The sequence below is a fragment of the Cyprinus carpio genome, chromosome B21 (assembly GCF_018340385.1).
Source record: "Cyprinus carpio isolate SPL01 chromosome B21, ASM1834038v1, whole genome shotgun sequence".
NCBI lineage: Eukaryota > Metazoa > Chordata > Actinopteri > Cypriniformes > Cyprinidae > Cyprinus > Cyprinus carpio.
The window spans coordinates 464,110-481,740 of record NC_056617.1 but is presented as its reverse complement, the minus strand read 5'-3'; the positions used below and the strand labels follow the sequence as shown (position 1 = coordinate 481,740).

At 39.9% G+C, this 17,631-nt stretch overlaps 1 protein-coding gene across 1 annotated transcript; it reads right to left on the bottom strand.

Moving 5' to 3' along the window:
- Window positions 1-1,234: 1,234 nt before the first annotated feature.
- On the bottom strand, window positions 1,235-17,033 carry LOC122141210 (uncharacterized protein KIAA2026-like). Its single transcript, XM_042747809.1, is given in 14 exon segments — window positions 1,235-3,376; window positions 3,415-3,875; window positions 3,878-4,709; window positions 5,083-5,245; window positions 5,666-5,781; window positions 6,104-6,248; window positions 7,083-7,219; window positions 9,160-9,386; window positions 9,603-9,761; window positions 11,024-11,338; window positions 12,817-13,081; window positions 13,144-13,195; window positions 14,341-14,541; window positions 16,899-17,033. Coding segments are annotated over 14 exon segments (4,743 nt in total). The 5' UTR covers window positions 17,003-17,033; the 3' UTR covers window positions 1,235-1,810.
- Window positions 17,034-17,631: the final 598 nt, after the last annotated feature.

Genomic DNA, 17,631 nt, shown 5'->3' with positions numbered 1-17,631 from the left:
GTTTTAACAAGCCACCAATAGAACCAGTAAAACCCACAGGCACCATTACAATTTCCATTTCCCATTATAACCAGTAAAACCAGTACAAATTATGTGATGTTTCTATAATTTTTTTCAGCAAGGATGTCTGCATTTCTTTTCCAAATGTATGACTGTAAAAGTGAACAAGCATAATGAAACTTATGCACATATTCGTTGAGCTTTAGGTACCTGATGCTGGAAATCTCAGACTCAACTATATGAGGCAAACTAAGTTTCTATGAAGAGATTACGTATGCTGAGCTTCTTAAAATGATTTACACATTTTATAACAGGCTACAGTGATACTTAAGACAACTTTCATGTAATGTGCTGTTAAATTATATCATAAAATCTCAGGATGTATTCAGATTCAGCCAACAAAAATGTTTGGGAATCTGTGATATAACATGTTTAACAAACTTAAAAGACAAGCACAGTACAGATTTTTAATCAATGTTTTTACTTCAGAGTCATAAATATGCCAGAGTTTGAATTGCCACCCATTTCATCATTTGACACCGAATATAGATTTTGCTAACACAAAAATCAAACTGTTATCAGATGATGTCTGATAATACTCAACCTATGCCTGAATGCACTCACGGCAGGCTTCAGATCAGCCAGACATACTCTTAAATAGACTGAAGACTGTTCTACAGAATAATATTAATCATTTTAATGGAAAAACAAAACACAAATTAAACTGCTACAAAAACATTCAAACCATTGCATACAAATGGAATCCACATAGAAAAGAGTCAGCCAAACAAATACTGTTACGGTCTGTTGTACATTGCTGGCCATTTTAAATCTCCAAATTTCTCTTTGCGAAAACACAATTTTATTTACAACTCTAAGGATAACCGATTTCCCTTTTAATTTGGTTTTGTAAAGAGCAAAATGCCCAAAATATTTATTTAGATATTTAGTATTCAGCCTCTCAAAATGGGGAGATATGGAACCAAAGGAAGCCCACTTGCTTTCAACAATGCCCAAAACATTGAATAAACCTTTGTGATCACTATGGGAAAAACGAGATGACCTCCAGAACCATTTCAGTGATTGGGTCTCCCCAATGTATCTGGTTTTCTCAGTGGATCACTTGAGTTTAAAATAGGTACAGTAATGCTACTTGAGGAGGAACTGACCACTTGAGCAGCCATTGGCTTTGCCAATTACTTGCAAGCTTGAGGCTGAGCTTGAATGATATTTAAGGACGGCACCATCTGGGGCTCAACAAGAGTTTAGCAGAAGTGGGAACTTGTACAGGAACCGTGCTTTGACCTAGCGATGGCTGGGGTAAAATAACAGGCTTTCCGATAGTCCCAGGTTGCACGGCTCTGATAGGTGGACAAGGTGTCATTATGACAGTGCTCATAGATGGAGGAACAGTTGCAATTGGAGTGGCTAGACTGGCATTGTTTGCACCACCGATTGGTGGAACCGTTGCAACCGGGAGTTTCTGCATCCGTGATATCGTGCTGCTCATGGGTGGTACGGTTACCATCGGCGAATGCCTTGGAATCACAGCTTTCACTGGTGGTACGACTGGGCGCCACTTGGGTTTGGGATGGTCTTCCTTGCATTGGAGAAGTTGTGCTAAGTAAACCTCCTTGGGAAAGAGAGGTTTCTTTGGGACACCTGGTCGTACCTTGTGATGCTGTAACTGAGAGGTTGGAGGTTTGAAAGATAGGAAGTCTCACAATGTCTGAAGGTACACCAGGACGCAGAGCTTGTGCTACTTGTGAGAGAGCAGTAGGACCAGACACATTCAATGGAGTTCTGGTGCTCAGTTGCTGACGGAGTTGATCAGAAGGTCCAAGCTTGCCAAGGGTAGCCTGACCGGTGTTACCAATCTCACACCTTGTACAACTGAAGGAACCGTGTGAGTAGCTGAAGTTTTTGGACCTCTAGAATCAGTGGAAGCAGGACTTGGGACTTGCAATCCTCCAGGACTAGAAGAACTTGGACCTTGCAATCTTTGAGAACCAACAGGATTTGATCCTAGAAAACTTTGAGGACCAACAGGACTCTGCCCTTGCAATCTTTGAGGACCAACAGGACTCAGTCCTTGCAATCTTTGAGGACCAACAGGACTCTGCCCTTGCAATCCTCCAGGACTAGCAGGACTTGGCTCTTGCAATCTTTGAGGACCAACAGGACTTGGCCCTTGCAATCCTCCGGGACTAGAAGAACTTGGACCTTGCAATCTTTGAGAACCAACAGGATTTGATCCTAGAAAACTTTGAGGACCAGCAGGACTTGGCACTTGCAATCTTTGAGAACCAACAGCACTTGACTCTTGCATTCCCCCAGGACAAGAGTTGGAGATAAGCAGAACATGGCTGCCAGGTGCAAGGCCTTGAGAAGGTACAACAAATCTGGTGTTATTTATCAGGAGCTGAGTTCCAGGGGCAAGTGGGGCAGTGGTGTTGATGACGATTTTCTCCTGAACATTCTTGGTGGCAGAGGTCAGAGGTTGGATCCCAGAGGTCATGACCACTGGAGGAGTTAAAGTGGAGCTACAACTCAATGCAAAAGTACTGGATACTGCAGAAGCAGAAGTATTGGCTGTTGTTTTGATCAGCGAGTGTGAATTGCAAAGGGAAGTGATCACTGGCTTGTTAGCAGTCACATTAATTGGTAACGTAGTGTGTTTGGTAATTAGGCTTCCAGAATAAGAGGAAGATGTATTTGAAGTAGAACTGCCAGCCGATAACCCTGGTTTACAGTGAAGAGCATTTAACGCTGAAACTGATGGAGGTACATCTGGTTTCACAACTGACAAAAGTGCAGAGGAAGCCATGTGGCCGGTGCCTAGAGTTGAAAATGTGAGCGTTTTGCCATCAACAGTCCGAGGTACTTTCAAAGCACTTTCAGTATTCCCTGACAGACTTCTGCTTGCAACCAAACAGCTTTTTGGACCAATCTGGAGTCCACCTGTGAGTGATGTTGCAGGTACTCTGGAGACGATCACAGGTGTAGTTTTCATTGAGGCTTCAGGTTTCTTGTTTGTGCCAAGTATTCTTGATGTTAACCCTGAAACACCGATGCTCTGGATGCTTGTACCAGAAGTGCAGGATAAGGTCCCCAAGTTGGGAACTACATTCAGCGCTGGTGTACTAGTAGAGGTAATGTTAACCTCTGAAGTTGACGTCTCTTTTGGAATGATAAGTGCCGAGTTGCTTATGAACATGACCCGAGATCCTGGAACGGTACATGTTGCTGTAGTAGTAGTGACCTTTGAAGGGATATTTGGTGAAGGTGTGACCAGGAAAACCTTTTGGAAAGTCGACTGGTCTGGAGTTGTGCTTCCTGGTGGAGCCCTTTTTTGTGGGGGCTTCGTTCCCGCATTTAGAGACCGTATTCTGCTGAGCGCAAATCTTTTTTCGCATTTATTAGGAAACTATCACTGCCTTTGCTTGTAGCCAGGAGTGCTGATTTACCAGGGATTGTTGTTTTGCCTGTAGTGCCGGTATTGGAAATCTGATTTAAGGTTAAAGGACTGACAGTTCCTGCCACAAAAGTAGACTGAGGAGTGACTCCAGGTCGAGATTTAGCAGCAATGGTGGCCGAAACAGCTTGTGTATGAGACGTGGAAGACTTTGACACCAGAAAGGCATGAAGTTGGGGTGAGATGTTAAAAACTGGGCTGGGTGGCAAAGCACCTGTTCCACTTTCCGATGTCTGAACCTTCACCACTCCTGTGTTGCCTCCTCTCGTAGTGACAAGGATGGAATGAGAGTCCCTAATACACACTGTCCTGAGCTCCTGTTTAGCATCAGACTTGGTCAGACCACTGCTGGCTGATTTGTTCAGGGCCACCTTTGGTTCAGTAGTCTTTTTTTAGGCACACCAACAGTCATTAAGTTCCTTAAACTGGGAGTAACTACAGCAGACGGTGTTCTTACAGTGCTGGTATCTTTCAAAGGTGCCACCGGCTGGACAGGAACCTTGTTTTCCGGTATAGTGAACCCTGAAACATTGGACATGTACGTTGTAGTCTTAGGAACAGATACAGAGGCCTGGGCTGCCTTATTCTCAGTGCTTTGAATCAGTAGATTTGAAGGCAGGATAACAACTTGTTGCATGGCCTTCGCCCCTGATTTTTGATCTGATATTGATTGCACTGAAAAGTTTACAGAAGTGCTTCCTTGCCTGAGAAGCCCCACGCCTCCTGCCGTCTTGTACACCACCTGTCCAGTGCTTTCGCTCGCAGATGACGTAGTTATGGTTTCTGTAGAGACAGGTTCAGAGTGTTGCGTAGCTGCACAGGTAGTTGATAATCTGACAGGTGGCAGAGTTACAGATGCTGTTTTGTTATGATCCCGCAGAGCCTGAGCCATCACTGCAGCCTTCGGATGACTTATTAAGGTCACTTTGTTTCCAACACTCTTAGCCAGCAAAGCCTGGATGGGTTTGCAAGTCCCATGAAAGCTACTCATAGTGTCTGGCAACACTGAAGCTTGTGGGTTCACTGTTGCTTGTTCCCTGGATGCAACTTCCACATTGAAATCTGATGTTAAAGAGCTCTCTGGATCCATTTTGCCTCTCTTGCATGGACTCAGTTCCTCACTGATTGCACCAGTGTGGCGCCGCTTTGAACCGCGTGTGAAGGGTCCAGACTCTGACGAATGCATGACAACATCAGGTCTGTCGAATAGGCATCTTGATTCATGATTTACATTCTCTGCAAAAGAGGGCAGCATGCATCAGTCAAAATAAAAATCACACTGAATGTACCGAGTGCATAAATGTCTTTGAAAATGGAAAACAGAAGTTGACGAAATGAAAAATAAAGTGCTGCTCAAACAACAAAAGCAAGGATATTTGAAACACTTCCTTGTAATGAATTCATCAGGCCACTTTCTATCACGACTACTTTCATATTGTTTGGTCAGCTATGCATTAGAAATTCAACAATCCTTTAACACCTGTATTGGATTTCTTCCTTTTGCATTGCTAAGAACTTACATAAAGGCCCTGCAATTGGTAAAATTAGCCGTTTCAAATGTTAATCAGACTCACCTGTTGTCTCAGAGTCCTCCTTCATAGTTTTGCCCATTTTGACTTCACTCTCTTCCAGTTTGTTTGTTGTCTCTGCGGACAACAATCCATCTTTGCACGCACTTCCCCAGTATCTTCTGTATCCATCTGCTCCCTGATAAAGTTCTCATATTCGGGGTGTTTCTTGAATTCGTCACACTCCTTTTTCAAGCGTGCTCTGTTGAGGACAATGACAGGGATGAATTCACAAAGCCCTGTTGCCAGGAAAAAAATTCATCGCCTCAAGGTAAAAACATCTAGGTGCCTGTTGAATGCAGTGAGGTGTATCAGTCACTGCGCATTACAATGGAAAGCTCTTTCCCTTGGATATAATTCAAATTCACCTCCCAGATCCCTTGAGAAAACCTTTTTTTGATAAAAAAACAAGACTGAAATGCAGAAGTCTGAAAAACCACAATGTCATGATTCTAAAAAGGGGAAAAAATATGATTGCACAGATCTAAGATTTCCCCATCTATATTCCGCATGTGATTTCAGTGCAACAAGGTAAAATTATTTCACTTTCAAACATTCACTTTTGAAATTAAAGCAGAGAAAAGAACTCAAACTCCAAGGAGGGTCATGTTTACTCCTTTACCTGTTCCTCTGGAAGGCCTTGACGAGTTTGGGTTCCCATGGTAACAGCTCATTAAGCAGCCTTATAAGTGTGATGTGCAACTCTTTCACGGCGGCTCTTTTGTGTGGCCACCGTCCCTGAAATACGGCACAAAGACACACATCACATACACATCAGTGTTTTACGCTGCCATGCATCACACTAACTCACACTCGTCAATTTCATATCATGCTTGCATGCAAACAAACATGTTTCACATTAAAAAAATGCCAATCTTGCTTTAATAAAGTGATAATATCTGCACAGTTCAGGATTTAAAATTATTATGCAACCACAAATAAATGTTTTTTTATTTATTTGCATCAATTGCACGTGCACAACATAAGTCAAAGGTTAAATACTGTCATTTAAATTAGTTTGTGCAATAGTAAGTGCATGTGTTTGTGTTCCCTCTCTTACTAACAGATCTCTTTTTTCGCCGTCCAGTTCATCTAGTTGATCTTCTATTTTACTGATCAGGACTCTGAGATCATCCAGACTGGAGCAAACCAACTGCAAAAGCAAGAAAGAAAGGAAGGAACGATGGGAGGAAAAAAATAAGGGTTAAAAACGTTTAATTATACATGTTTGTTTTTAAATTGCATGCATTGCAATAATTGAATTTATACTGTAAAAGCACTTTGGTTCAACTTAAATGTGTTTAAAATAAATAAAGAGTTTATTATATGTTTAAAGGAGTGTGGTTTTTTATTATTCAGACTTTGCAACTCTACAAAATGCTGCCCTCTAGTGAAGGTCTAGTGAATAAATCTCAGAGATGTATTATGGGATTTTCGGCTCTCCGTTGACCTCAGGAACATTTAAATGAACTTTTTCACTTATAAAAGCATCTGCTAAATGAGTAAAAGTAAATGCAAATCATCTGTGAAATGCAAAACACAAATGCTTAATCGTTGAAAATAAGACTGAGATCAATAAAAAGGATTTTCAAAAGAGAGAATTAAGAAAAAAGCAAAACTAACCAAACTAATATTGAAAGTAGTGAGAGAAAGTGTCTGATGAGTTTATACCAAGGAAAAAAAGTGTAAAAAATAAATCTATAATTATAAGTGAAATATAAATAGCATTGATTTTAAGAAGAAAGCCTATAATAGATTTACCATGAAGGCAAGAATCAATTTTTTTTTAAATATTAAAACTCGAAATTAAACAAAAAAGCTTGCATTAGTGGCTAGTTTTTAAGTTTTTTAAAATTCCTTTTAAATGTTTGCATTTCACACATGACTTGCGTTTACTTTAAATGGTTTAGCCGCGCTTTTATCCAAACTGACTGTCGAATGAAGAACATTGTGAGCGTTTTGTTAATCGTAAGGGCAGCATTATTTTGCGATGCACAGAGTGTTTTTTTGTTTAGCAGGTAATGAAGGCTTCATCTGACCTGAAAACGTGGGCTGGAGCTGGCGGCGGAGCAGATCCTGACGGTCTCCTCGCTAACAGCATCGCCTTCCCATCAAACCTCTTTCCTGGAGACGGAGAGGACACGACCGCGCATGAGCGACACAAAAGCACATGAATCTGATGATAAAGAATACAATCAGGTCTATGCAAGTAATAGATGTGTGCGGACTGGACAGCTGTAAAACAAACATATCGTTTTCATGAATTCAAGGTTATGGTCACTAATAGACGTATTCTAAAAACAGCATTTACAGATAATTTCCCATCTTTGATTATTGATTATAGTCTAACATTCTGTAATTTTTGAGATGCTACAAAACAAACACTCGAGACTTACAATGCATTTTCAACTGATAATATTACAGCATTCAGCTTAAAAGCATTGTAAGCATCTGTCTTTTTAATAAAGTTATTAAACATATAAAAACTTCATATATGGTTTATATGTGTATGTGTGTATGTGAGTGTGCGTGAGTGTGTACGTGCGAGAGAGTGTATGCTGTGAGTGTGTGTGTGTGCGTGTGTGTTTGTGTGTTTAAAATATAAACTTCATATATTGGTTTATATGTGCGTGTGTGTGTGTTTGTGTGTAAGTGTATGTGTGTGTGTGAGTTTGTGTGTGTGTGAGAGAGGAGAGAGAGAGAGTGAGTGTTGTGTGTGTGTGTGTGTGTGAAACCCCCGAGAGAGTGAGAGAGAGAGAGAGAGGAGTAGTGTGTGTGTGTTGTGAGTGAGAGAGAGAGAGAGAGAGAGAGAGAGAGTGAGGCGAGAGAGTGTATGTGTCTGTGTGTGAGAGAGAGAGATTAGTGTCGGGTGTGAGTGTTGTGTGTGTAATGTATGGGTGTGTATGTGTTGAGAGAGCGAGAGAGCGACGAGAGACGAGAAGAGAGGTGGTGTAGTGTGTGTGAAGATGTGAGAGAGAGAGAGAGAGGTGTGTCGTGAGAGAGAGAGAGCGGACCGTAAACGTGTGTAGTGTCGTGAGGTGTGTGTGTGAGAGAGAGAGTGTATGTGTGTGTGTGTGAGTGTGTGTGTGAGTGAGAGAGAGAGAGTGTGTGTGTGTGTGTGTCGAGTGTGGTGTGTGAGAGAGAGAGAGAGAGTGGTGTGTGTGAGTGAGGAGTGTGGTGAGAGGGAGAGAGGAGGGGGGTATGAGAGGATTGAGTGTGTGTGAGAGAGAGAGAGACGTGTGGGTGTGTGTGTGTGTGTGTGTGAGAGAGAGAGGTGGTATATGTGTGTGTTTGAGAGGTGTGTGTGATTGAGAGAGAGGCAGTGTGTTTCGTGTGAGTGTGAGTGATGTGAGAGAGGAGAGAGAGTGTGTGTTGGTGGGTGTGTGTGAGGAGAGAGAGAGAGTTAGTGTGTGTTGGTGTGTGAGTGTGAGAGAGAGGAGAGTGTATGTTTGCCGTGTGTGTATGTGTGTGTGAGAGAGAGAGAGAGAGAGTGTGTGTGTTTGTGTGTGTGTGTGAGTGAGAGAGAGTGTATGTGTGTGTGTGAGAGAGAGAGAGAGAGAGTGTGTGTGGGTGTTGTGTGGTGAGTGAGAGAGAGTGTATGTGTGTGTGTAGTGTTGTGTGTGTGTGAGAAAGAGTGTGTGTGTTTGTTTGTGAGTGTGTGTGTGTGATGTGGTGAGAGTGTGTGGTGAGAGAGAGAGAGAGTATGTGTGCTGTGTGTGAGTGTGGGTAATGTATGTGTTCTGAGAGTGTGTGTGTGTGTGTGTGTGTGAGAGAGAGAGAGTGTGTGTGTGTTTGTGATGTGTGTGTGTGTGTGTGTGTGTGTGAGTGTGAGTGTGTTTATTTGTTATATATGGAAATATAAAGTCAAGTTCCAATTGACTCTATAAACAGATAAGAAATAAAATAAAAGTAAATACTATACAATCTATGTCTACTTTGGTTATATGGTTTCAAACGTGTGCCATTAAATCAGAATATGGATATAAATTTTATGCTACTTTATATATAAGCTGAATTTTCTGATTCTTTTGCATCTCTTCTACCGAGATGAGGATGAGTGAATGATGACAGAGTGATCAGGGTTTAGACACGCTGCAGGAAGTGTGTAATCCTCACCCAGGTCGGTTGTCTTTCCTCTTGTCTTTCTTCTTGATGGTTTGGCGGCTCTCTGCAGGCTGCTTCTGGCCGTTCGCTTCGTGTCAAGCTTCCAGTCTGCTCGTCTTCTTCAACGCCGAACTTCCTCTCTTTCTTCTTCTTCCTCTTTGGGCTCGTGTCGGTCTGGATTTCGTCCAGTCGCAGGCGTGGTGTTGTTCCGGGGTCGGTCCAGAAAAACTCGGAGATCCCTGCGACGCTCCGGAACAATCCGGACAGGGGCTCCGTTCCTCGGCGCTCAAGTGATTCGCATCGATTCTAGGACCTCTGTGACTGTTCAGAGCCGGCGAGACGCGTTATAGCAGATGTCTCGACCTCTGAAGCACGGCTTTTTTTCGCAGTCAGACTCACTCGTCTTCGAGCCGTCTGTACCCTCCATCAGACGGTTCCCTCATCGGAACGCTTACCGAGGTCCAGAGGAATTTTCTCTGCAACCACGAAGGGAACGCTCGTGGAGGAGCATTTCTGATCCAGATCCGTCGCCGTCAGAGAGTGAATCTTCTGTGCACGTCCCATGTGTTCGGCTCCGGTGCTGCTGGAGTTTTCCTCCTCAGGCGTCACTTCATCTGCAGACACACACAGTTCCTTTCTTCAAATTCAACTGCAAAACTCGATTAATTTAAGGACATGAGTGGCATGAACGTAGCCATAGCATTAAGGAATAAAACTCTTACATGGCCATGGAGAAAATGTGATAAATAAACACATAATAAAGTTTAAAATAGTTATAAAAAATAATAAAATAAAGTAGTGTAAAAAAATAAATACTTAAACATGAAGAATAAATCAACAAATAAAGTGTTAAACAAACCAAAACATGACTATTCACCTTATTACATCTAAATGAAATAATTAAAAATAAAAATCAGTGAAATGTAAATAAAGGTACTAAATTAAAACAATAACCAATTTCTATAAATGCATTAATAAATACTAATAAATAATACTAAGTGTTATAAAAGTATATAGATATATATAATACACTACATAATATCAATAAAATAAAAATAATACATACTACTAAACAATATAACTGTTTAGGAAATAAAATGTATAAAAAATCCACATAAAATAAATTGATTACTCAATACTAATAGTGTACATTACAACATACAACAATTAAAATAAATTAAAATTATATAATACAATATACAATACTAATAACAGTAATTAAATAATAGTAAATAATACAAATGTTAGGAATAAAATGTAAAAAAAAAATACAATTGATTATCCTCCATACTACTCGTGTACATTAAAATAAAAAAATTAAATAAAATAACAAGTGCCGCAATAAATCAAATTAAAAGCTAAAAACAATGAAAAAACTGAAGAAAGAGCACATAAATTAAAAAACCAACACAGTGTGAATACAAATTTAAACCTTAAATAAATGGCAACATAACGTATAAATAAAAACCATATATAAAAAATTAAGTGAAAATAAAAATAGTTAAAAAAATAAATTAAGAATAAAAATGGCATAATTCAATCAATAATCAATAACGTGTAAATAAAATGATAATAAATACAATTACATAGTATAAAAAAATTTAATAAGGTATAAATAATATTCTAATAAATGAAGTGTTAAATAACAAATAAACCGAATCGATAAATGAAAATGTCAATAAAGTAAATAATCAATAAACAAAAGGATTGGTTAGACAAAAAAAAAAAAAAAAAAATGAAAAGTGAAACAGAGAACAGTGACTAATAAAATGACCCAAATGTTTGGTCCTTGAGCTTCTGCATCCTCAGGCTCCTCCAGGGATATATGAACGTGGATGGGCGGCCAGCGAAGACGCTCCCACGGCTCCGCAGGGACCTCTGGCAGTAGATCCGGAGGTCAGAGCTCCGCAGAAGTGTGTGGAAGTGGCATGTAGGCCGTTGTCCTGTGGTCGTAGCCCCAGGATTGGACTCGCGGCCACTCGTGTATGGGCCTGCGCGCGAGAACAGCGTCCTGCCACCTCTTTCTGCGTCTCGTACCCACGTGAATCACCGAGGCCCTTTAGGAGCCCAGAAGACGGCGCGGCTGGGAGCGGCAGCATGGTGGAAGGGGGTCCCTCCAGAGGACCTGAACACTCCCAGACGTCCAGAAGAAACTGAGGGAAGAGTCCCGAGGCGCTACGCCCGCGCCGCCCTGCTCAACACAAACAGCATAATACGACCCGTCATTCGCAGACAAATCCACCGATATTAGAACAAACGTGAATATTTCACGCGTGAAGCTCGTCAGCGAAGCACAGGTCTGTCAGGAGTTAATCTCCACCTTATAACTTATTAAGTTAAACTGTGCCTTTGTCTGGTTATAACGTCTTAACAGTGTTGTTTGTACAAGATGCAATGCTTGCGGAGCAGTGTTATTGTATTGCATTTAAAATAAAACGTGCGGAATTGTCTGGTCAGTAGTCTCTAATACCAGATGAGGGTTTAATCTGTGGTGCTTCTGATTGATTAAGTGATAACACGCAGTAGAAAATTAGCACAAGTTACAGGTCAAAAGTGTGGAAACAATTACTATTTTTAATGTTTTTTGAAAGGAAGCTTTCTTCTGCTCATCCACAACCGGATTTTTATTTTGATCAAAAAATACAGATAAAACAATGTTAATATTGTGATATATTATTAAAATTAAAAGATTGTTTTTACAAGTTTATTATACTTTAAATTAATCATTTTATTTCTGTGATGCAAAGCTGAATTTTTTAGGATCATTATCACATGATCCTTTAGAAATCATTCTAATATGAGGATTACATTATCAAAGTTGGAAACAGTTCTGCTGGTGAATATCTTTTCAGAACATGTGATACTTTTTTAGGAGACTTTGATGGATAAAAAGTAAAAAAAAAAAAGAAGCTATGTTTTAAAAATATCAATATTTTGTATTTAATTATACAATTACACTACTGGGTCAGTAATTTTGGGTCAGTAAATTTTTTTTTCTCTTCTTTTGTTTTTAATTAAAACAATTACTTTTTATTCAGCAAGGCTGTGTGTAAATTGATTAAAAAGTGATAGTAAAGAAAAATATTATTAGAATTTTTTTTTTATTTTGTGAATAAATGCAGTTATTTTTAACCTTTTATTCATCAAATATATTAGACAGACAGAACTGTTTTCCACACATCATAATAAATCAGAATATTAGAATGATTCTTAAATGATCATGTGCTAGACTGGATGTTACATGTGACCTGAAGGGCTGGAGTAACGATGCTGAAAATTCAGCTTTGGCATCACAGGAATAAATTTAATTTTTTCAAAGTCTATAAGTCAAATAGAAAACTTTTTATTTTAAGTTGTGTACATATACCATATTCACACAGTCTCTTGTTTTTCTGTATTTTTGATCCAAATAAACGGCAGGCTTGATGGCAGAAGAGACTTCTTTCAAACTTTAAAACCTTTAAAAATAGTAATGTTTCCAAACTTTTGGTTTCTGAACTGTTATCTCGTTGCACCAATAACACGCGCAAACACGTTGTTTTCTACCAACTGATATTGATATCTACATATAGTATTAAAGTTTAGCTTTACAGTGGAAAAAGGTTTGAGTGTGACTGAGTGTGAGTGAACCTGCTGTGTGGTCCTCGGCGCGGACGACCGCCTCTGTACCCTCTCCTGGACGCTGGCGGCGCAGCTCGCTCTCCCACGCTCTTGTAGCGCATCGTTGCGCGCCGCTGTCAACGCGGGATCTCTTCTGCGGGGGGCTGAGGCGCGCCGTCATGATCTTTGGCCAAGGAACACGTGCAAGCGCGCGGATCCAGCAAGAACAGCGCTCCAGCTCGTAGAAGACGATCGGGGAGGTTGCTAGGTGCAGCGCACGTCTGAGCCAGGCACAGGACACGCGCGCACCCGATGGCACGGAATTCCCACAGAACTCCAGAGCGGACAGGCTCGGCCAGAGACAGTAAGAGAAAAAAAAAACAGCAGCTTCTTCACCAACTCCTCCAGCTCCTCACCGAGGGCCTCTCCGCCGTCCTGCTCTCGCTGCCTTTGCCCCCGCAAACACAAACACAACACAGAACACTCTTCACTACAAACTGACAAAATAAAGAGAGAAATTATGACTAAAAAAGTATCATGAAATATATATATATTTAGTCTATTTTATGGACATATATAAACATACTAATATAGTATCGTACGTAATAATAATCATTTATTTAACAACATTATTTAAACATATTTTCTACGGAATAATCACATATTCAAGAGTTTTTCATTATCAAATATTTTATACAGTGGTACTTGCACTTGTTTTTTGTGACCAAATAAATACAATAATGCAAGTTTGTTATGGATGGAAGTGTCCATTTTAGAGTACATTTTAAAAGGCTGATGAAGTTTTTATGAATTCGTTTTCATTAACGCTGCGTTTTGAGACAAATACGTTTTTTTTTTTATTTTTAAATGACAAAACACAACCACCAGAAACAATTAAACCGGAAAAACATACAAGTTGGGGAAAATTTAAAAGCGGGATTTGGAAAAAAATCCTTGTTATTGTTACACTTCTGTTTGTAATTAATTCAGTTGTTTAGCACATGCTTTTCAGGTTAATCAAAATATAAGCTATGTAAAAAAAGGAATCCAAAAATAAGTATTTGAATAACCATTAAATGGAATTTTGGAGTGGAAATAAAATAGGGTCCCCTATTGTTTACAATTTTAATTGTTCAAGTTTTATTAAGTTAGTTTATAAGACATGCTTTTTTGATTATTAAAAAATTAATTAACATCACTGAAATGGAATTCAGAAAAAAAATGAAATGGTTTCAAAGGGACCTGTGTAAATTGTAAACTTGTATAAAAAAATCAAAATGTTGAAGTTCTATTCGTTTCAATTCTTTAAAACTGAATTAAAGCATTCAAGACTAGAAGCTCAAGAAAAAAGAAAAGATAGAAGCAATGCCTTTTGAGGAAACACCTTTTAAACTAGGGTTGCAAAGGGGATGGCGAAAAGTCTGGAAACCTTCCAATGCATCTGTGAGTCCTGGAAAGTTTCCCAAAAACATCTGGAATGTTTCCAAAATTTACTGGAAAGTTTCCACCTTTTTGTAACCCTATTTCAACCATTAAACCCAGAAAATAAAGGAAGTCACAGAATCTGTGAGGAGCTAAGAGAGTTGTTCTGACCTCTTCTCATCTTTGGCTCGCTGCAGCTCCTCCAGTCTCAGCGCCTGCACCATGACGGACTCGCTGCCGCCCCCCGTGATGCTCCGCGGCACCCACCTCCCGTTCTGGAACGACGACGCCACGCGCCCGCCTTCTCATCCTCCGCCCCAAACCGTCCTCCTGGAGGTCACGGCCAGCGTGGTTTTCTCCCGCCCGCGTCCTCTGACCGTCCAGCAGCAGAGATCAACACAATCACTCAGAGTCCAGATCCTCTCAGAAGAAACTTGCAGGCGGTGCGGGATTTGGTCAGACGAGACTTCGTGATTGTTCCTGATCGTCTGATTTTAATACAGTCAGCTACATTAATAAAACACTTTAATTTAACTATTAAATATCACTATACTTCTATGAAAGCCTGTTTTTTCAACAAATAAAAAAGCAGGTTAATTTTGAATTTTTTTCTTTGGTTTTTTTTTTCTATCTATATACCAATTCTGACTTTTTTTTCCCTGAATTCTGAGTTATATTGTGCTTTTTTTTTTTTTTGTTGTTGTTGTTTTTGTTTTATTTTTTTTTTATTCTGTATTTTTGCTTGCCATGCACTTCTGTATTGACCGATAACATTACAAACATTTCTGCATTACACGATTTACAAAGTTATGTTAAAAATGCAAAAATCAGGCATTATCTAATAAAAAAAAATGCACTTAAATGCATGCATTCACATATGAACACTGGATAAATCCAGGTTCAAAACTCTTGTTTGATTTATTTTGTTGTCATATTAGACTTAAAGGTTTTTCCAGAGAGGATTTTGGATTTCTTATTTTTTTTATATAAATCAGAAAATACTGAAATATATATATGGGTCAAAGACGAAAAAGGTGTTTTTCTAAGCATAAAAAAAAAGTGTCTACTGCTTTAAACTGTTGTAGTTTTTCCCCCCAAAAAATGCAAAAAGTTTTCTTGTTTATTTAATTGCACATTTTGTTTTTGTTTTTTCTGAGCAAAAAATAAATATCATACATTTTCCCCTGATTTACAGAAGACACCCAGTAAAACGTCCTTCAGTGTAAACAATCTCTCTCAGGAATATATTACAAACAAAATCAGTTTATGACATATTAAAAGACTAATTACTTTCAACCCCAATACTAATGATTTGTAATTTTTTACATTTTAAAAACATTTGCCACTATTCTCTAGGTTTTGCCCATTTGTCAGTAAGAATTTTTACACTATTTAACACACAATAAACTTTGTATGCTCCATTATTCTTTTAGATATTTAATATAGTACAGCACGTCAGAAAAGCGTGTTTTTGGAATTTTTGCATAAATATTGTGTTACAACTGAATGCAATCTAAACAGTATTTCAACCAAATTGACATTTTATTCTCCAAAAACTTATTTGAAACCTTAAAAGTAGACATTTTACTTACATTTAATGTGCTTTCTATGTAAAATCACTTTTGTAAATTTCTTTTGATGCGGACATCTTAACGTCTTTGACCCACATAATAATAATGTGTGTGTGTGTGTGTGTGTGTGTGTAAGTGTGAGTGTGTGTGTAAGTGTGTGTAAGTGTGAGTTGTTGTGTGTGTGTAAGGTGAGTGTTTGTGTGAGTGTAGTGTGGGGTAAGAATGTGTGAGTTTAAGCCCATACTGCAGCTGGGGAAAGAATGTGTGAGTTTAATTTGTGTGTGTGTGTGTGGGTGTGTGTGAGTGTTGTGTGTGTGTGTGTGTGTGTGTGTGTGTGGTGTGTGTGTGAGAGTGTGTGGTGTGAGAGTGTGTGTGTGGTGAGATTGTGTGTGGTGTGTGAGAGTGTGTGTGTGTGAGAGAGTGGTGTGTGTGAAAGAGTGTGTGTGGTGTGAGAGAGTGTGTGTGTGTTGAGAGTGTTGTGTGTGAGAGATGTGTGTGATGTGTGAGCGTTGTGGTGTGTTGTGTGTTAGAGTGTGTGTGTGTGAGAGTGTGTGTGTGTGTGTGTGTGTGTGTGAGTGTGTGTGTGTGAGAGTGTGTGTGTGTGAGAGTGTGTGTGTGTGAGAGAGTGTGTGTGTGAAAGAGTGTGTGTGTGTTGTGAGAGTGGGGGTGGGTGAGAGAGTGTGTGTGTGTGAGAGTGTGTGTGTGTGAGCGTGTGGTGGGTGTGAGAGTGTGTGTGTGTGTGAGAGAGTGTGTGTGTGTGTGTGAGAGTGTGTGTGGTGGTGTGTGTATGGTGTGTTATATAATAATATATTTTATATAATATAATATATATATATATATATTATATATATATATAATATTTTTTTTTTTTTTTCCATGTTTTTTTCAGAGTAACATGTTTTTATCATGTGATTGAAATATGAATAAACCTTCAAATATATATTGAGAGAAAAAGCGACTGTAAAGATATGAACTGGGATTGAAATCTACAGATGCATATGAATAAAGTGCAATAAAATTAACACTTTAATGTGCATTTTGGATGTTTTCAAAATGAAAAAAGCCAAATTGGAGACTAAAACCTAAACTCTCAAAATTGCCCACTGCATGAACACCGCTGGTTGTGCATGCGATGCCTCGTCTGATGTTTCTCCTCACCTGGACAGCAAGGTGAGCTTCTGCTCTAGAATGGTCTCCAGCTTCTGCGCCTGTCTGGAGATCCAGTGATCCACGCCGTGACAGCGGTAACAGTTCTCCAGCATCAAGTCTGAAATCTGCCAACAACCCGTGATCGACTCGTACTCGCGATTCACGAACTTAATCATCCATCCTTCTGAAGCACATCTCGGCCTGGTCCCCGGGGCCCATGGGACGCCAGAACGACGGACGCGACACGGACTTGTGCTTCTCTGAGAGGAATCTTGAAATATCCGGTATGGGCCTGCTGGATCTCGGCGCGAGGTCTGCTCAAGAACGTCGCCGCGGGAATCCCTGTCAAGCCCTGATTGGTCCGTCGAGACCTTTTGCAGGAGGTCAAGGTCAAACGGAGGTTCCGGTTCATGTCCGGGGAGCCGTGTGCTGCGGAGTCACACGCGCGTTGGCGTTCTCGCACGAGTCCGCACCATGAGGGCTTCATTCTCCTGCCGTGATGCTTGCGGGCCTCGCTCACCTGCACAGGTAACGTCACCATCCAGCATCATCTGTCCAATCAACGTCAGTCTTGTCATCACGATAAGCCATTGCTGTTCCTGATGGACACTGTTTTGAGACAAACACAACACACACTTCACTTACACCTCCTGAACGAACTTCCTAGGATTCAGTACAAGCGTGCTAATTAACACCTGATGAATAATTAATCATAGCAGGACTTCTAGAAACATCCGGTTTA